The sequence below is a fragment of the Salmo salar genome, chromosome 22, assembly GCF_965601325.2.
Source record: "Salmo salar chromosome 22, fSalSal1, whole genome shotgun sequence".
Lineage (NCBI taxonomy): Eukaryota > Metazoa > Chordata > Actinopteri > Salmoniformes > Salmonidae > Salmo > Salmo salar.
In genome coordinates, this window is record NC_138312.1 from 19,018,524 (window position 1) to 19,040,370 (window position 21,847).

The 21,847-nt window shown below is 45.3% G+C and overlaps 1 protein-coding gene across 3 annotated transcripts in view; it reads left to right on the forward strand.

Moving 5' to 3' along the window:
- LOC106582912 (cadherin-4) overlaps positions 1-21,847 on the forward strand; it is a 256,448-nt gene that overhangs the window by 128,511 nt on the left and 106,090 nt on the right. For 2 of the 3 annotated variants that reach the window (XM_014166534.3, XM_014166535.3), the window contains exon 3: positions 6,831-6,854. The exons of the other annotated variant lie outside the window; for it this stretch is intronic. In XM_014166534.3, coding sequence (XP_014022009.3) covers positions 6,831-6,854 — 24 coding nt within the window. The remainder of the gene's footprint in view (positions 1-6,830; positions 6,855-21,847) is intronic. 3 annotated transcript variants of the gene reach the window in all.

The following is a 21,847-nucleotide window of genomic DNA, read 5'->3' on the forward strand; positions in this document are numbered from 1 at the left end:
AATTAAAAATTGGATGTAATAAATGTATCACTAGCCACTTTAAACAATGCCACTTTATATGTTTACATACCCTACATTACTCATCTCATATGTATATACTGTACTCTATACCATCTACTGCATCTTGCCATCCTGATGTAATGTATCACTAGCCACCTTAAACAATGCTGCTTTATATGTTTTCATACCCTACAATACTCATCTCATATGTATATACTGTACTCTATACCATCAACTGCATCCTGCCTATGCCGTTCGGCCATCGCTCATCCATATATTTTTATGTACATATTCTTATTCATTCCTTTACACTTGTGTGTACAAGGTAGTTGTTGTGGAATTGGTAGATTACCTGTTAGATATTACTGCATGGTCGGAACTAGAAGCACAAGCATTTCGCTACACTCGCATTAACATCTGCTAACCATGTGTATGTGAAAAATACAATTTGATTTGATTTATCACCCAAATGTGATCTGTTCTTGCAATTCGTAGTCTATGACGTTTCAGATATGCATATGATCATTTTTCACGAGGGAGGTTAGATGTAGTGAACTACTTTTTTAAAGTAACTATATTTTTATTACGGTTAGCTTTAGTTTAGCTTAGCTTCTTCCAGTGTGAAGTAGCTTGGTCAACTATATTTTCAGAGTAGCCTCCCCGACACCGTCAACGAACTGGTACAGAGCATCTTTCACTCTGATGGACCTCCGAGAAACTGACAAAGCAGCGTGGCAGGTTAGACCAACCCCAGCGGAGGGGAGAGTTCCATGTCACGATCAGGAATGGACACCTGGGGGATTGATGACAGCCCTTAGCTCCTCTATTAGACACACGGTGGATGAATATTACTGCTCTGCTGCTGAGATAAGTCCCCGGTGGATTGACACAGTACTCGTTTGCTGGTTTTGCATGGAGCCCATGGGGTGTAGGAGAGCACTCCTGAGTAGTCGGCAGCTGGGTGTGCACTGCGTTCTGAGACTGTCTTTGTTGTCACTGTGGTCTTTGTGGGGAAAGCTGCACTCGGTGGGCTGAAAAAGGGATAGGGACTCGGATCTGCTGACACGGTGCACGAAGACTGCCTGCCTGATACAAAACACCTCTAGCAGAGATGCACTTTTCTCCTTTCCTACACGTTTCTAGTTTCCATTGACTTTTCCCCTCTATTTCTCTCTCTCTCTCTCTCTCTCTCTCTCTCTCTCTCTCTCTCTCTCTCTCTAACACACATACGCTCACGTATACATATACACATGCATGCCGTATGCACGCACGGAAGCGCGCACACATTCATTCTGAGTGATCGATTAGGTTTATCTCACCCGTGCTTTGGCCTTGTTTATCTGCAGAGGAAGTGTGGAGCAGGAGAGACTGTGGAGTACACTCTCATAGAGGATGGAAGGTGTGTTCTCCCTCACTGTCTACACATACCTCTGCCTCTCTCTCTCTCTCCCTCCCTCCCATCCCTGCCTGTTCTTCTGTTTCCCCCACTATGTCCTTCCATGGATGTGGTGTGACCAGGGGAACTTTCTCCTCCTTCCATTTCACCCCTTACTCCCGCCACTCTCCAGCAGCCATAATGACAAACATTTATTTAATACGAGCTGGTGGGAAAATGAGATTTAGGGCGTGGACAGTGAGAGAGGAAAATGGAGAGAGAGAGAGAGCGTGTGAGAGGGGAAAATGGAGAGCGAGAGAAAGACGGTGAGAGGAAGAAAGAAAGAAATGAGAGTGAGGGAGAGCGAGAGGAAAATGGAGAGAGCGAAAAAAGAAGTGCAAATAGAGCGAGAGACAGCGACACACAAAGAGAGCGTATCTCACTGAGCCCTGAGGCTGTGTAGTAGAATCATAGAGAAGCGGGGTGAGTCATCATTCCTGTCATCTTCATCACCACAGCTAATGACATCCAGTCTGAATGAGAAGATGATGATGAGGAGGATGATGATGATGATGATGATATGAACAAAAGGTCATCTAGTAGGCTAACCATTTTAACTTTATACTCCTCATTACAGTGTCTCTGCTAAAGGAGAGAGTGTTAACCAACCAGACCAACATGCCTCAGAATGAACATGCTTCTGTTGTGGGTGAAGCGTTGACTCAGCAATGGGCCTTCCACTAGCCCTCCAGTCCTTGTTCTTTGATGTCATCCTCCTTCTGTAGAGTGAGCACCGATGGGAGACATTTGCCTAGACATATGCTCTCTCTACCTCTCTCTGCTCTCCCCTGCTCTGCCTTAAGTGATCTGGGGTGTTTATGGAGGAACACTTGGCTGCCTGAAACCCGGAGGGGGAGGCTGGGAGTGTGCGTCTCCCCCCTCCCTGAGCTCCACTTTGGGCTTTCTGCATTTCAACAAAACATCTGACTCTGTCAGAACCAGTTAATCACGGCTGGGTCTTTAACACGCTCTGGTCCTCTCACGGTGCATTGGAGTGAGTGTGGTCTGGTGTCTGTGAGAAGCTATCCGATACATCATAGCTATTACTTTAGAGTTGTCTGGAGACTCTGGACACGTGTCTATGTGCATTGCATACGTGGTAATAAATATGCACACATATGCTTCGTCATCGATGGACAAATGCATGAACTCGTGTCATAATGGGTATTGTCAGATATGTATCACAGCTATTCCGTTGAGAGTCCTGTCCCTGCCGTCGACTGGAAGAGGCTTAGAAATGAAGTTCCTTCAATCCATTGGTTCTGAACCAGTTATCCAGCAGACCTGTCATTGGGTCTCTCTCTCTGAGCCTGACATTCTCTGGTTTCCTGTCTAAGAGGAAGCCCAGCTGGGGAAATCACTAAATCAGCTGCTGATTGGCACACTGATGGAGACCATTTGGAAGCCAACGTTGCTGGAGGAAATTAAATTACAGTCACAATTTGTTGCCTTCTTTTTTTCTCCACAACAGCTTAAAGGATGAATAAGATGGAGAGACGATGCAGTGTGTGTGTGTGTGTGTGTGTGTGTGTGTGGTGTGTGTGTGTGTGTGTGTGTGTGTGTGTGTGTGTGTGTGTGTGTGTGTGTGTGTGTGTGTGTGTGTGTGTGTGTGTTAGGGCTGCACAATCGAATTCACATCGAAATCGCAATATTGTCATGTGCAATAGGCCGATCCATATCGCAAGAGATCCATGCAATATTTTGAAATGTCACTCAGTCGCTTGTAACGTTCGTTTTGATAGATTACTCCGTTTATCGTTTATCTCCCTCTCTCGACTTTAGGGTTGCAAAAGGAGGGTATGTTACTGTTCACTTTTTATGTTTACCAGTAAACTACCAGAACTTTGGTAACTTTATTTCATGTTTTAATCACATGACATCTAGTGGCCTATTTGGCCATGACATGGCTGTAATTATCTCTGGCCCTCTGATAAATAAAAACATTTGAATGGCAAAGCTGTAAAAATGATCCTAAACATAAACCATGAACTTAGTGAATTCCTGAATTCTGTTGGTGTTTTAATATGAGGGTATGAAATATCCTTTTATATATGTTTAACACACTTTCATTCATCCAGTACAGTCTATGATGCTGCGGCAGCATGGGGGCCTTGGTAGGACATTGTAGAAGAGCTGTTGCATGGAGGTCTGCTTAGCGCTGTGGCCCACTGGAGAGCCCTATTATCTGTGCTGTGCACCACTGTGCTCACAACAACCTCCATATTCTGGTGACGTAGGAGATGGAGAGAGAGACAGAGAAGGATGGAGAGAGAGAGAGAGAGAGAGAGAGAGAGAGAGAGAGAGAGAGCAGGGATGGGAAGAGTAAAACAGAGGGAACAAGTGAGAAAGATAGATGGGAAGAGAAAGACAAAGGAACAGAGAGGGATGGAGGGAGAAAGAGAGAGAAGGGAGAGAGAGGGGGATGGAGAGGGAGCGAGATAATCAATGAGTTGACAAGCCCATCCCTCTCCAGCGTCAGCAGCCGAGGAGAGCAGTGTTTATTCCACAGTAACAATGGATTCTGTTTCAGAGATCACTCAGTACATAACCCATCATCAGAGAGGTTTAGAACTGCTAGATTACATGTCGCGTGCTGACTGAGTACATACTGTAAACGGATACATATCTCCACATCAACCAACCAGACAACACATTTAGACATGTTGTGTCCTATGTACTGGAAGTGGTCTTCACTGTACTTGACAGCCCTGATTCTCTCCTCTAGGGCCTTATTACCATGTTAGAAGACATGTAAATGTTTCACCTCATTGTGCTTCTATTCAGCCACTTTAGTACACCAATCAACACACAGCGCACAACAATAAGGCTTTTATTTTCCGTATGAATCAGACAACTCATTAGGCAGTAATGAACTAACTCCTTTGTTGCTCTTCTTGTTTGGGGGGGGGAGGTTGGGAGCGTGGGGAGTGAACACACACACACACACACACACACACACACACACACACACACACACCCACACACACACCACCCGGCTATCCTGTAGTCCCACTCCAATTATGGCAGCATCTCACCCGGGAAAGGAGCCCACTTACACAGCATTCACTTGATAAATAATTGACTGTTTATGCGAGTGTTTTGTTTGTAAATACACTTTTGGTGTCTGATTAATTGTTTTCTAGACATATTCATTTGCTAAATTTGATTAGCTTTTTTAATTCATCATTTATTAGCTGAACACTCTCTGGCAATTAGGCAACACTAGAATTATGAAGGGTTTCTGTCAAACCCAGATTTGTTACGCATGAGGAAACACACACACACACACACACACACACCTGACACAGGGCACCAGGTGGTAGCTCCCATGTGCTAACCCGTTTGCTCTAGTGGGTTAGGGACAGGGTTATATGGTGTGGAGAAGCTTCCACTGAAGCAGACAACCTGTTAGCTTCTGTGTCAGTGAGATGTCAGGCAAGCTTTCAGGTAATATACTGTAGTACATCAGGGTTGTAGAGGTCTTCTCTCTTTAGTGAGAACTGAATGGGGCTTTTTTTTTCTTTCTCCGTCACTCAAGAGAGGCTGCTCTGCATCCTCACAGTTCACACCTGATATTAATCCCCGGCACATTCACTCTGCCCAAGTCTTTGGGTGGCCATCAACCTCTCCGACCAACCATGCACAGACAGGAAATCACACAGCAAATGCACATGCGATCCTTTCAGAGAGGCACAAAGGTGTGTTTCTATAATTGAGGAGGAAATGAACAACTGTGACATTTTTTCCCTAGAGTTGTAATGAGAGGAAGTGTGCTTAATTCCTTCCTTTACATACAAGACAGGCAGCCCTGGACTCACCCCGGGAGACTGAGAGCAGGACAGTCAGCATTAGCGTTGTCGTGGGGAGGGCTACAAGGCCCGCAGAGGAGAGAGAGTGGTGCTAGGCTGCTGCACGTGTGCCAAATGTGAGTCTGCCTGCCAATTTGTGGGGATACTGGCAAGTGCAGCGCAGGCTGAATCCTTGACATGGGGAGATGAATTATTGAAACATTGCTCGCCGTTGTGTAGGGGGCGGATCGAGAGATTCCTTGTACTTGAGGCATTCCAAGACGCTTAAAATATTGACGGGTGTGTACTGTGTTTGGATGTTGTTGCTTATTGGGCTCTACAAAAATACGATATAGCAATATATTCTACAGATTTTAGAATGGGATTTAACAGACAGTATTGAAGAAGGGAATAGTAATTCTCACGCTTCATTTGCGAACCGTGTTAATGCATTTGCTTATTTGACGCTTACTCTGTGCAATGCGTAAGTCAATAGATGGTCTGCAAATAATTTCCCCAAGTATTTAGAAACAACCTGACAAACGAAGCGAGAGAGAGAGAGAAAGTAAAGTATATTATGGGCCATGTTTTACCCTCAGCCAAGACCGTGACTTTTTGGGGGGCCCTCCGAGAGAGCCTAGCAACCTTCGCTCTCTCTGAGGCTCGTTCAGATTCTGCACACATGCCCGACTCAGTTACCAGTGTGCTCCATTGTGCTACAAAGTGGTTTGCTATGAAAGAACAACAATTTGAGGGTCATGTTGGTGAGCAGGGGGGTGACTTGGCAGGGGGCGTTGTTGTCAGCGTTTGACTTCCTGTGACGCCCGGCGCCGAAATGAGGGCAATGAATGTTAAACGGAGCCATTGAAATGGTCTCTCATCAAATCTGTGTGCAGCGTCTCCGTTCGATGGCATTGGAGGGGTTGGTGGCACCGAGCGCCACTGTCTCCAGAAACACCTTGCTGCTTCGCCTCCGCATCCAGCTGTGATGCTTATATCTAAATAAAGATGTTCATAAACACGGCATTGTGCAGAGTTCAGTGCGTTTGAGCAATATTGCATTATAGGCATCACAACAACTGGGGTGTGTTCCAGTTAAAGCGTCTAAGTGCTTGAGGCAAAATGTACAGAAAGGGGAGAGTAGCGAAAACTGTTCCAGTTGAATTGCAGTGTGTGCAGTACACAAGACTATAATCAATGCACAACCGCTCTCTGTATTTGAAGTGATGTAGAATATTTTAACAATAAGGTCATGTTCTTCTGTCGAACAAGAAAGTGCTTTCTTTGGAGAGGATGACGGTATGTGAACGCCTTTCTCTTTCCTCGCGATAGAGGTCTGCTCAGCAACATACTAAGTAGAATGTGTGTTTTGTTTTTCTTGTGTCTGATCACATTTCCTCAGTTATTTCTATTTTCCTTAATCACTCTCTCTTGTTAAAAAATGACAAAAGTCTGTATGGCAGCTTGAGAGCTTGCATGTTGTGTTCTAATCGTTGTATTCTCTCTTTCTCCCTCTATCTCCCCTCCCTCCCTCTCCCTTCTCTCTCTCCCTCCCTCCCTCCCTCTCTCTTCTCTCTCTTCGCGCTCCCTCCCTCTCTCCCTGACAGACACCACCCTGTCGAGTGAACGTGGTAAGTACTGCAGAGCCACGTTTCCCTGATTTTAGAGACGGCTGATTTGACTGAGCCAGATTGGAGATGTTTGTGTGGCTGAGTGTGCAAAGAGTCATCTCAGATGTTTGTCTCAGGGGGAGTTTGATGCCATGAGCACAGAACGTCGTTTGCGTCAGCCGCGAAGCTATTTTCCTCTTCACCACATTTCATATCACAGAAATGTTGGAAAGGGAAAAACATCTACCCAATGTAATTACCAAAACAGCATCACTGGACCCATGTGGCCAATCAGAGTTTGAATTTGGCATATATTGTATATATTCACTCTGTCCTATTTAGCCAATTGGCCCTCTGTGTCTCTAATGATATCATATTTATAGTAGCCTGCTGTATCTCCTGCCCACTGTCTATTTGTCTTCATACAGCTGACTATAATGGGCTTCAGTTCATCTCCACATGGCCCATAGTAGGAGCAGATGAACCACATCTTCTCCAGAGCCTGTCTCTCGATTTTCATTTTGCATTTGACTCCCCACGTAGGCTTCCTCTGTGCTGCTGTTTCGTGCTTGGAGGAGCATGGTGATCACCCATTTCCACTCAAATCAAGATCTAAAATCATCTGAGGTACGGTCCGTACGGTCTATGTACGGACTGTAATAAGAGCCTATTGAGTCTGGACCGGTCTACCTGCAGATCCCAGGGACCAGGCAGGCATGCATAAAACACCTGTGCCCTACTGTGGTGCAGTCTGTTGCATCTGCTTAGAGCTGCCTTCTCTCACTCTGCAAACAGCCTCAGACAGCCTGGCTGCGTTATCAGAGATGGGTTTAGGACGGGTACGGGTGAACAGACAAAGCAGCAATGATAAAGCTTTGTGTTTGAAGGATGTATGCACAGGTCTTTGATGTGTGGGGGAAACCACATTCTGTCAATGCACCAGCATTTGTCTGTGGAACTCATACAGTATGTGCATCCCATGAATGGTCAAATCATACCCTGCAGGTTGAGGTGACATTGGTGGGGATATATGGAGGGAAATATTGTAGTGCTCGTAAATGTGACGTGGAATTATTATTTATTATTAGTAAGTAGTAATAAGGTGTCATGCTAGCCATGTCATCTCTGAGAGGGGGAGGAAGGGGACAGGGCATGCATTCTCTCTTGCCTTTCCATCACCCATCACTACTAGGTCCTATGTTGGGAAATCATGACGACATGTGAATGCTATTTCAGAAGGGGGGGAAGTGTGAAGTAAGTAATGAAAGGCAGATGAAACAGTGAGATGAGGGAGAGTTAGTGCAAGGTCTCTGTGCCCTTGCTCCTTTGTACACTGCTGCTAGGGGGCAGTGGGGGGGGGGGGGGGGGGCTTATCACAGTTTATAATGACTAAAGCACATACCCTACCACAGACTCTTATCCGGGCAATAATTGGGCAAACGATCAGAATTGGGCTGCATTTGTGAACGCAGCCATTGTGTGTAATAAAAATAAAAAAGGGGGTTACAGTCACCCCCCCATTCGCCCTGTCCTCAAAAAGGCTCTTTCAGCCCCGTGTTCTGGTGTGCCAGATAGCACCCTCAATGTCAAGTGGCTGGGAGCTTTCTCTCTCGGCTTAATTGTCTGTACCTGAGACAGGATGCCTAGGTGTAATTGCGATAAGAGAAAATGCTGTGCCTGGCTGGTTTTAGTGCCTTTATCTGTAATCTCCGGATTGATTATGGTTTTTCTGCCAGTCAAGCAAATTGTTCAGCCCCATCAACTGTACTGGAAACTGCCTTAACTGTGTCAGGACCAAATAGGGGAGCAGAACACATCGGCAAACCCATAAAATATGGAGCCATATATTGCTTATTGCAATACAAAACAGCCAAGAGGCTACATTTATTCTCCTCTCAGTACCTGTATGTTCTCTAAGTGCTTGATGTTCAGTTATAAAGGCCATACAGTACATTTGAGATACATTATAAATTCCTTAGTAATTGCCTTTTATTTGGAGAGTAACGCAAGGGATGTTGAACACTGCAAATATTCTTTCCCGGCTGATGCAGTACATGAATGTAACATTACGACTATAGCTACTGTTCTCTGACGGAGGGAAACGATGTACAACATACTATGGGGAGTCGCACTCTTGCGACTTCAGTTGAAAGATCTACAATCACGCCTGACAAGGCCATTGAAATCCTCGCCCACTGAAAACCCCAGAATCCACAGGTGATAAGCGTGAGGCTCTGATTCATTCCTTCAAATGGACGCAACCTTACCTTAGTCGCCTGGGGCGAACTGAGTACCGGATAATGCGTGGAGATCCCCAACACGTTAAGCTTCAGATCCACAAACTCCAGCGGCTCAAAGGGAGTGGCACACAGTGGCTCCAAAACCAGTGCGAAGTCCCATGTGGGCGCAATAGGTTTGGAGGCCGGTCTAAGACAATGTACACCTTTCAGGAACCGCACACCCATGGGGTGGGCCCCTGGTGAGGCTCCGTCAATTTCCATATGAAACACTGAGATAGCGGCCATGTACCCTTTTAACGCGGAAAATGCCCGCCCCTGCCCGAAAAGCTCTTGTAGGAACATAAGGATGTCCATCACAGAGCACTGAAAGGAACAAGTCCTTTATCTTGGCATCAGAGCTCAAACGCATACAGCCCTCTCGTGGAGGGGGCCCTAGCAGACTGAATGGTAGCAATAACATTTGGAGATAAACCGCTAGCCTTCAGATTGGCCTTCTAAGGGGCCAGGCCATGCGCCTGGGTCAACAGGTCCCTGCCAATGGGAGTTGCCCCAGGTCTCCGTCTAAAAGGCAAATGATCTCCGCGAACCAACGCTGCCTGGGCCAACGAGGAGCCACAAGAATCAACGATAAGCCCTCCCGGCTCGCCCTCTCCAACATGGGCTGAATCAGAACCACTGACAGCAATGCATAAAGGAGGGTCCGATGCCACTGGTGCGCCAGAGCGTCTGTTCCCAACTCGGGAATAGACGACACTGCAATGCGTCAAGATCTACGTCGGCCATGCCGAAAATGTGTGCCACACACACACACACACACACACACACACACACACATACTAGATACGCTCACACACAAAAAACACAATTGCATATTGACCACACACATACACTCACACACACTTTCACACTCTTCACAGACACTGCTGCTACTCTGTTTATTATCTATCCTGATTGCCTAGTCACATTTACCCCTACCTACATGTACATAGTTACTACTTCCTTTGACATTTTATGCAAATTCTTCTTACTTTTTAACTATGCATTGTTGGGAAAGGGCTCATAAGTAAGCTTTTCACGGTAAACTCTATACCTGTTGTATTCAGCGCATGTGACAAGTACAATTTGACTTTGTTTGAAAAGCAACTCCGTGGTGGGGAGGCAGGAATAGCCAGTAGTAGCTATCTTGCCTCGGCTAGTTAGCTAACCCCGCTAGCATGTTATAGAACGCGTGTTAGCTAGCCTGGTCTTGAAAGTCTACATAGGAGCAGATTGCCAAAGTGGGACGCGCACCCTTCTGAGAAGAGAGTCAAGCGGTGCTCAAACAAGGACGACACAGGTGGCAGGGGGATACACACAGAACCTGGTCGCCTTCTGTCTTCGAGTAGCCTCCCGTTACCGGAGACCGAGCACACATGAGCCAGGAGACATTTGACCCGACCAATGACCCAAATCGTCTCTGCGTCCCACAACTCAGACTGAGGTACGGGCACCCGGGAGAGGAAGCCCGGGAAACACCTAAAGAATGCTACACGATTGTCAAGAGAACATGCGCCACGGACTAGTAGGAGAACAGTGCCAGCTGTCCCCTAGTCTCGCAAACAAACTGATTCGAGCGAGGGCAGCCTTGAGCATGCACCGACCTGAGATATACAAGACAACCAACTTGAGTTACTTTTAATTCATTGGGGCATTGTAGTGAACCCGAACCCAGCTTGTTAGCCTTTGTCATTTCGGTCACGTTAGCCATCTTACTTATTGCTAAAGCCAGGCCAAGCAATTAAAATAATTGTCTAATCGTTCGTGGTTAGGAAACATATGAGAACTAGACAAACTTCAGCACACAACGACCAGAGGTGAGCATGCTCTACCACCAAGGGACAGTTTAGTTGGCGCAACTTAAGACAGTCTCATGTTCCAATTGTTTGTTCCTGTTCAAACCGAGGTGAAGAGCGGAATATTTGAAGGAATGAATCCGAGCCTCACGCTTAACACCTGTAGAAGGTAGGGCCTCCAGAGAGGCGTGGATTTCATTGGCCTTGTCAGGCGGGATTGTAGATCCTTTGAGAGTGCGACTCCACATATTATGTTGTACCGAAGTTGACTGACCGAAAGGGGACTATCCATTTTCAAAATTAAACAGTATTGTGTCGTGATTAAAGGTGTTGCTGTATTGCACCGATTTTCCCCAAGGCTCCCTGCTTAATTCTTTATGTATCCTTGAGAGCAATGTGGAATCATTTGAACACAGAAACTCTCTTTCATCAGCTCCTCAACAGCCTTGAAAGTGCTGTTCTTCTTACTGTAGCTTTGAGTAGCGGTTTGGGCTGAAAGAGCAGCTAATGGGCTGAGAAATGTCTGTAAACCTACTGCAAAAACATAAGCTAATGTCTGCAGACACACTGCAACAACACAATGTCCAGGAGCCAATGCACTGAAAGGAGAAAACCCCTGGTCCTGTTTTACCTTCATGTCTCAGGAAGGCCATTTCTGTCAGCCTAATTGAGGCGCTGCTGTTCTCTCCAAGTGGCCTGCTGAAATAGCCTTACTGCCTGCTGGAGGGTACTACAGTATCTCCAGGTTGCTGGCTCAGGGCCCCGCTGTGAAAAACAGGTTGGTGGATCTCTAATACAGCTCTCCAGTGATCTGAAAGTACTATATCTACCTCCAGAACTCCAGAGCAGAGTGCAGGGATTTTTTTTTATATACACACTTTTAACACACACATGTTCTAAATGCACACTGTAATGACACTCTTTAAATGTTATTTTGGTTTGAACATTTCGCAGTGCATATCTCACACTGACTATGGGTTTGTGTGGGCTGTCTTTTGACACTCTCCAAGCAGAGGATACATTGCTTGATCTTTTGCGCAGGCTTTCTCTGAAATGTGCTGGATTGGGAGGCCTTCTGCCCCTCTTCCCCCTCAATGCCAATTAAAAGTGTTTTTTTTTTTCATGCATGATTTGGAGCTCCTGAAGACAGTTGAAGTGAAGTCACTCAAGACATATGGCAGATGGTTACCCAGCTAGCACATAATGTTCTGAGAACCATATGTTTCTTAGAGGTTGGTGAGAGCATGGTTGTCCTATGGTTATTTTGCATATAACCTTGCCACAACGTTCTGGGAATGGTGCAGGATACCCAGCTAGCACATAACATTCTGAGAACCATATGTTTTGTAGGTGGGAATTTCAGTACTTTCGCATAACGCTTTATACAGGTTTCCTCATGGCTCTTTTTAAAGTATTATTCTCAGAAGGTTAAGAAACAATGTTCTTCTGTGGGAATTTCAGTACATCAGCATAATGTTTTCTGCAGGTTTCCTCAAGGTTCTATTTAAAGTTATGTTCTCAGAACATTAAGAAAACTTTCCATAAAACACATTAGTAACGTTCAAAGAACGTTCCAAGAATGTTACTTAAAAACATATTCCAGGGGTAGGCAACCCTGGCCCTGGAGTTACGCAGTTTTAGATTTCATCGACCAGGAAGACCAGGTGTGTTAAATTTAGGCAATCACTGAACTGATCAATTAGTTAAGTTGGTCAGGTCTGGTGCCTAGTTCAAAAAAATCCTGCAGTACCTGCTGCACTCCAGGAACAGGGTTTCCTACCCCTACATTCCATTCTCAGCATCAACAAAACTCTCTCTATCCTCGATCTTGTTAAGTGTCTTCAGGTGTTGGCCGCGCCCACTAATTTGCCACACCTGATCTTAATGAGTGCCTGTTTCCCAGGGTCTGTTTGAACAGACTAAAATGAACAGCTTTGTATGAGCTAAAAAAAAAACAAGCATAGCATGCTAGCTCCATCCTGGTGGTGCAGTGGACTAATTCAATGGAGAGGGAGCCGAAGATCATAGGTTTGAATCTCACTGATGCCATGCCACAATAAAAAAAAATGTGTTTGCATGATTAATGCCTAAGCAAATTCATTTCCATGTGTCCTATCTGAGCTTGGAGTTCAAAGCAGTTAAACTAAGCTGTTCTCAGAATGTTATTTAATTACCTTCAAATAACCTATAATTTCTGTTCTCAGAACGTTAATAAAACCTCCTCGGAAAACTTTCAGGAACCATAGTAAAATGTTCTTAGAACCTCCCTGTAACCTAACAATTAATGTTCCTTGAACAGGTGAAATTTTCACTTCCATCCCCAGAACGTTAAAAAAAAAAAAAAAAAAATGTTTTACCGGTCAGGAAACTTATGGCTTCATTCCCAGAACCAATGGGAAACCAAAAATCTACGTTCCCATAACTTCTAAGGAACCAAATGTGCTAGCTGGGTATGCTTGGAATTTGCAAATAGAAATGACAAAGTAAAGCACCTACTTCCAGCCCAATTTAAAATGTAACCTAGTTAAATAAAGGTTAAATAAATAATATGTAACATACTGTCAAACCTCAAGCCATAGCTTCTTCAGAGGCATAAGATATGGTGCTGAAAATGCCATATAGGTTTTCCACCCATCAATCCCCCTATTAAAGTATTGAGACAATACAAAGCATTTCTACGAGAAAAGCTGCAGCGTCAACTTGATCCCATAGCTTAGACCTCAGCTCTGGGTCCTCACTGAAAAGGGATCAGCTGTACTATGGGTCCATTGACAAAGACAGGAGACTCAAAGAGAGGTGAGACACATGAAGAGAAAGCCTAATGGCTGCAAGCTTCAACATCCCAGCGGGCTGGCAGTATTAAACAGGACCCAGAGAAGTTTGATCAGTTTTCCAAGCAGTGGGTAAACCCCTATTTTTATTCAGATGAGAGAGGACAGGAGACCGGGAGGACTAGGGCGTTCTCTCAGCCATGTGGATTTGTCTCTAGGTTCAAATCATAAAGAGAGATCACACACAAACCAGAAACACAACAAATCCTCCACAGTGGCTATTCCTATATGCACTATATTCATGTGAATATAAAACCAATTTCCCCTCATCAGTAGTGTAAAGTACTTATGTCAAAATACTTTAAAGTACTACTTAAGTAGTTTTTTGGGGTATCTGTACTTTACTAATTATATTTACTTTTACTTCACTACATTCCTAAAGAAAATAAGGTACTTTTTACTCCGTACATTTTCCCTGACACCCAAAAGTACTCCTCACATTTTGAATGCTTAGCAGGACAGGAAAATGTTCCAATTCATGCATTTATCAAGAAAACATCCCTGCTCAAATCTCAATGTTAACACCTTTAATTTCCTCCCCTCCCTTTTGTCTCCCACTATGATCCGATCTCCCTCTCATCCTGTCCTCCTCTCTTCCTTCTCCTCCTCCTCTCTTCTCCCACCCTGAATCATTTGAAAGGCACTGTAGCATTACGGGCCCACTGAGACGGCCTCATCCAGGCAAATCCCTACTCAAATTAAAGTGTAGAGACATTATTAAACCCAATCGCTCCTTGTAGTTCCCCACCAGTTAAATTACAACCTTTCCCCTCCTGCTCATGTCTCTAGAACAAAAAGAACCCCCTTTTTATGACCCTCTTTTCCCACCACGATCGAGCGGAGCAACGGAACGTAGAGCTGTAAAGCCATGTCGTTTCCCTGGATTGGGTGTGGAATTATGATGTGTTTGGGAGGAGCTGCCACTCATGGGAGGCAGGCCCTGCTAGAGGCTGGCTCATGATCGGCATCGAGTTTCACTAACACAAAGAGGATTAAGTTCCCCAATTTGAAAAGCTTATTTTTCCACACACTTCGCCTCGACACTCCAGCTTGTCAGAGGCATCCACAATCCTCCACGTTTGCTTTCATGTTTGAACGTTCCGAAGCAATTTCTCTGCTTTACCATAAATTCTCCTGCTTCTCGATGCTTTTGTCTGTCAAATGGGTAAAGCAGCGGGAGTGCTTTCCCTGTCAATCAAAACTCCTGCTCAGTGTGTTCCCTATACTCACAGATTACTGCTCTGCTGTATGCTGCGGAGGTGTTTGACTGCGTGTGTCTGCAACTGCTCTACGGTTGTTTGTGTAATCTGTCATTTATTTGACATTACAGTGAGGGCTGCGTTCATGCAGTGCATGTCAGGGTCCTAGCTGTCCGAAGCTGAGAGGACTGGGGCCCGTGACGACTGGAGCCCTCCCGCCATGGTCTAATATCACATTCATTGACCCTAAATTGACACATTAATGTCAGTTAAACTGCACTAATACATCATTTTCATTCTTAAGAAAATATGTAGAACAGGAAGTCTCAGAGGGACATGTTCTATTACAATAAATAACATGGATTTTTAGTTACTGCTCCATTTCACTTAATCTTGAAGGCTTTGTCACCAAAAATAGAATCAGAATTCTAATGATGTTAAACGTTTTTAAATAGTACTATGTTAAAAATAGAAGTAGGCTTGTGAAATGCTGCTGGCTGCAGTCACCGCAAATCCGGGTTGATTCTAGAAAAACATCCTGCATCTTAATTCGGCTCCTGTGAAGTCTGAGAGACAGTATTCTCCTCACCTTCGTCTGCCTTTTCTCTCCCCAGTCACACACAACTAGCAGCATCACACCATTCTGCCTGAATTATCATCGCCATTTTCGGCAATCCTCATTTCTGAAAGCGGCCTCACCGCTGCATCGTATTGTACAGGCAGGCAGCAGGCTACCATATGACACACAGGACGATCACGGTGATATAATGTGACCAGAGCTCCAATCTGATTATAGAGATGAGCCTTATGAGTTTGATGTTTATCATGTTCTCTGAATTATACCACTTTCACCAAAGGGGTGAATCTGCAGTATGTGAGCGTATTTTTTAATGTTCTGGATTGAACTCAATGTACTGAAGATGATGACAGATTATAGAGCACTCCACTTCTTTCGCTCCACTGTCAAGATCATGAAAAAAGCCAGTGATGAGAACATGTCATTTGGCAGGATGGTTGCTAGGCATTATGTCAGGTAGTTTTGGATGCCAAGCAGGAGTAAAGTAGAACACTCTGAATGTTTGACCTCTCCTTTATCACAGTGGTTGTATAAAATATTTCCTCCCTCCCTCCCTCCCTCCCTCCCTCCCTCCCTCCCTCCCTCCCTCCCTCCCTCCCTCCCTCCCTCCCTCCCTCCCTCCCTCCCTCCCTCCCTCCCTCCCTCTTGGCCTGTTCTGTAATAGCAGTGGAATGATCCTGGAGGAATCCAACATTAATCAGCTGCTGTTTTTGTAAGGCAGGCAGGGTGATGGCTGCATTGACCCCCTTCCTCTCCTCCCACCTGGTCTTACTCCAGATGTTAATGTGGCTGCCTAGGCCTACCCCTGCAGGTGGAGGGGCATGTGTGCCAGGGCAGCCAGGAGTGGCAGGGCCAACCTCTTAAACAGCGAGCTGGTCTGTGGTATTGTCCGTGCTGTGGTTTGTTCTGATACACTGCTGCTCTTAGAGGAAGGACCTCCACCGTACATCATCCTGACCCCCTTCCTGTCCCTGGTCTCTCACAGTCCAACGCTGTTTAATAGACGAGTTGACGCTCATAACTAGGGTGACGTATGCTACACTACATTACATTAGCTCTATGATCAGCTATAGGGGGATATTGCCATTGAGATGGTGACCGGAGGTTCACTTGTCCAGATAATACAAAATTCTATGTGCTATTAGATGTCACATTTTTATGGTGAATGGAAAATATCATATAATACATCTAGATGTAATACAGCATAGATCTACCTTAATTGTCACTTTGGTAAGTACCTTCTCTGAAGCCTACTGCAGTTAGTGGTTCAACTAAGGCCAGAGCAGAGAGAGCAATTACAGCCATTCTGTTTCTGCGTCCTGGCGTCGTGGAGGAGAAATGCTCCCTCCCACGCTAGGTGAGGAGGATGGCGAGCGCTGTGTGAAGAGTTAGCTGTAAGACGAGGTGTGTGTCAAGGCTCTAAAGGTGGCGCTAAGTGTGAAGTCGTTGATGTTACAGGATCCCACACTGAGTCACGCAACCCTGTAGCCCAGTTGATTGTGTGGCGTTCCTGCCTCAGCTACTCTCTCTGTCAGAAGGTCTTTCACATGCACTGGGGGGATAGTGAGAGGAGAAGCTCCCCTGACACTAGTATGCCTCAGGGTTTCCATGCGTGTTTCATTTGTTGCTGAGAGGTGCAGGAACGATCACACATGGCACTCTGTGTTATGCTGTATGGCCGTGTTTCTCACGTGCTAGTCTCGGTTGCTCTGCTGCTGAGAGCGATACAAACGTTCACCATTCTGAGCACAGAAGGCATTCCAACAACTTTTTTACTCTCTTAATATTTTAACATAATCCGTAAACGGTAACGTGCAGCGGCAGCGTTGTTGTACGTTTGGGGAGAGCTTAAATGGTACCTCAAGGCTTAAGATACAATAGGTTTGAGCTATCATTAGGTTTGAGCCATCATTAGGTTTGAGCCATCATTAGGTTTGAGCCATCATTAGGTTTGCTCATTGCCTTTTTTGCAAACTACTGCCCATGCACACAAACATATTTTTCTGAGAACTGGCACCATCTACAGTACTTGTGACTGGAGTCTGTAGTACCCAGTGGTAGTACCACTCGCTCGCCTTAATGTCCTCAGGGGATCTCCCAGCATGCATCAGAACCAGGAAGAGTGTAGCTCCTCCCAGTCAGCGAGTATATTAAGTTACTATCTCTACAGCTCTGGTTGAGCGTTACAGTTAAAATCAAAATGAATTTGTCAAATGCTTCGTAGACGAACAGTGAAATCATTTCCCAACAATGCAGAGTAAAGATAAGATAAAAAGAAAAAAAAACACACACACACACACACACACACACACACACACACACACACACACACACACACACACACACACAAAAAGCGAATTCAAATAATCAAAGCTTGATTATTTATTTTAATCTGCTGTGTAGTGCTAGAGCAAAAACTGAAATGTGCACCCAGGGGGGGCCCCCCAGGCCCCCCTCTAGTTGCACAGGTGACATGCTGGTAGAAATGAGGTAAAATGGATTTCAGTTTTCCTGCATTAATATCACTGGCTACTAGGAGCACTGGTGCATGATGGGTAGGAGTTAGTGAAGCCCTGTTAAACAGTACAGTACGTCTCCTCAATGTCATGAATTTTAAAGAACAGATAATGAACCCGAAGGGCCCTTATTCAGCATAACTGTGCTTAATAAGGACATTGAAAACCTATACCCTCTGTGTTTAATAATCACAAATAGCTCAAGATGAATATCTTACACCCTTACACCCTTATTGCTTGACTGAGTGGTGGTCTGCTTTATATCCATGGGGAAATAGGGAAATCAGCACAAAAGTATTCGCCCCGGTTTAACTCTAGAGATGCGTCTGTCCTTAAACGCACCAAAAGAGGCATTTTGAGACCAATTTTACGGAGCCGGAGGTGGGCCCAAACTCTTCTGTTGTAAGTGGCCCTGACAGCCCAGCTATAGAAGTTACCATTACAGGACATACCCTCCTGGGAGATGTTCCCCTGAGATGTGAGCAGGCTCCTCTGCTCTCCAGTCTGTGTGTTGGTCCCTCAGGTGTCTGGTGGAGAGAAAGGTCTAGTCGATGCTATCCTCTATCATGTCCTTGAGTGATAGACCAAGGCTGAGCCGAGGCCCAGACAGACCCATGGTGATCCGGAAAATCCTCCATTAGAAATCAATGGCCATTTGTAGCCCCTTTCATTCAAGCCCCCTGTGTGGCGTGTCTTTATCAGTGGTGAGAGGGAAATAGGCTATGTGCATATTGAGGACCTCTCCTTACCTCCCAGATTCCTCGCAGCTCCTTAAGGGAAGCCAGGCGTTAATACTACATTGAGTGTCTCCACTTCATTATTGGAAACGGAGCCCTCTGCTCAACCTTGATGCTTTGAAGTGGTGCAAAAGTTCACCTGCATCCATTGACAGTGTCTGTTTGTTCTTAGCCCCCCTGTGCTTGTGCGTGCGAGTGTGTGTGTGTGCATTCGTGCATGTGGGTGTGTAAATGTAAATGAAAGTGTGTGTATTAAAAGTGCTCGACAGCCCTCCTTATTATCCTCCTTACAGATAGGGAGTCAGAGGAGAAAAGATTTCCCAGTGGAGCTTCTCAAATTCCAAGAGAGTAAACACAGTAATCGGCATCCACCCCAGTGCATGATGGGTAGGAGCTAGCAGAGCCCTGTTAAACAGTACGGCGCTGCGGTGCTCCTGGCAGCCTGATGTCTGCTCTGTGTTAACTCTCCTCAATGTCATGAATTTTAAAGAACAGATAATGAACCCCAAAGGCACTTATTCAGCATAACTGTGCTTAATAAGGAAATTGCAAACCTATACCCTCTGTTTAATCACAAATAGCTCAAGATTAGTATCTTCCCCTTTGATTACACCCTTATTTCATTGCTGGTGGCCTAAATGGCTACTTTATATCCATGAGGAACGCAGGAGGCTGTTGATGGGAGAACGGCTCATAATAATGGCCGGAACAGAGCAAATGGAATGGCATCAAACACCTGGAAACCATGTATTTGATACCATTCTGCTCCAGTCATTACCACAAGCCCGTTCTCCCCAATTAAGGTGCCATATACCTCCTGTGATGAGGAAATAGGGAAATCAGCACTAAAGTATTCACCCCGGTTTAACTCCAGAGATGTGTCTGTCCTTAAACGCACCAAAGGAGGCATTTTGAGACCAATTTTACGGAGCCAGAGGTGGGCCCAAACTCTTCTCTGTTGTAAGTGGCCCTGACAGCCCAGCTATAGAAGTTACCATTACAGGACTGTCTGTTTAAAGCTTTTGTAGGATGGTAGAGTGGGGTACAGTTACGATTTACCTGGTACACATCCCGCTGTTCAAACAGGTGGCATGCTAGCCCCACGATTCACCTTGGAAAAGGACACCTTTACAAGCTCATAAATAACAATGGGGAATGGGAGGGCCATGCAGACACATGGGGGTCACCTCTGTACAAGTAGGGCATGGCTACCTCCCTCCACAGAGGTCTAGGCTTACCGATGCACCCTCACTACTATAAGTGGCTGCTGCTGGCATCAGCAGGTTTTTTTTGGGAGGGGTGAAAGTGTGTGATAGATATTGAGGATGAGGAGCATCTGCTGCGCTGCATCTCGTTTTCCCTCAGGCCTTTTCTCTCCTCTGTCTATTGGCAGCGTGGCGACAGGTGTCTTTTCCAGGGAGGACGTGATAAATGAATCTGTGTTTGTCTGAAGCAGGAAATAAAGCACACCCTAAAGGAAAACAAATATAAACAGGAGTTCCAGCCGTCGCAGATCTGATTAATCAAACAGCCAAATGGCCGCCTCTAGAGGCTCACGCTGCCTGAACGGCCGCTGCTGAAAACGCAGGCAGCCACGATTTATTGAACAACAATCAGAGTACACACAATGACATCAGCATCGCTAGGCTTGGACTGCTGTCAAGTCTGTAACCGGAATGTAGATTGTATTAGGTCCGATACAATAGTGTAGATTCAATTCCTGTACTGTACTCATAATGTATACCAGTGTGATTGTTTATAAACACCGGCAGCTACTTACTGTTTGAAAAATGTCTCCCGTGCCAATTGAAGATTCTCAGCTTTAATTAAGATGCTAAGAGACTTCTTGTTCGCCTTGTTTCTTTATACTGTTTGTGTTGACATCGGAATATGCGTTGACATTTATTGTAATCCCACATAATGATGTCACTTAGCCTCATTATGCTGCCGTTGTTGCCATTAACCATGTTAATGTATGAATTAATGATGCTGAGAGTGGAAGCACTGCTCAGGGTCTAGTTAAGGGACGGCTCGACATGCACCTGCCATCTCCTGAGACACTCATTAGAACAACAGCATGCACTAGGATGCATCAGCCGTACACAACTCTTAGACACCGCGCTGAGACTGTGGAGACCAAAACTACACATGCACGTACACACAGTTGCACACACACAAATGCACGCGCACACACATAAACTTGTAAAATTGTAAAAGACATATGTGTTCAGTCAGCTGTTCATTCATACCTTTTGGGTCCCAAAATATCTCTCCAAGCTCTGGGTGTGTTTCTAACCCCAAGCATGTCATCTCAAACTTTCAATGATGAGATCATTAGCAGTGTCTCCCAATTAGCTGCTGTAGCATTTGGCTAATCTCCAGCTCATCGGAGCAGTAGGATATGCTATATGACATGTGAGCGCAGCATACGCCTGTGTGCTCAGTGGTGTGCAGTGTTGCGCTAATAACTTAACAGGCCCACTGAGAGGAGATACTCACTGGGAGTCTTCCATCCACACAGTTGGGGGGAGAGAGAGAGAGAGGGACAGCCAGGAGAAGGGAGGGAAGGAGAGAGATGGAGAGAGATGAGAATTTCTGTGTTTACGAAGGATGACTGTGGCAGAACCAGGTCACTCTGTTCCAGGTTTGTGTGTGTGTGTGTCTCTGTGTGTGTGTCTCTGTGTGTGTGTCTCTGTGTGTGTGTCTCTGTGTGTGCGTGTGCGTGCGTGTTTTGAATGATAGCTCAGTGATTGCCCATTTGGAATAGGAAAGCATTGGCGACCTTTCCAACAACAAGATGGCGTAGCAGTCAGACGTGTGTTTGTCTTATCCCGTTTAAATAGTCTTTTTTTTTTCGTATACATTTTAATCTCACTTTCTATCTACGAACTAAATATGCTTTCCTGCAACCCGCCTCACCCAATGTGGTACGGATCTGCTATTTTTATTCCTTATAACTGGAACCTCCATCAGGAGCTAGTCAACAAACTAGCTACTAGCTATCTGTCTTTGTTAGCCATGGCTAGCGGTCTCCACCTTTTTAGCTCGGACACCAGCCAGCTTTAGCTCGGACAATACCTAC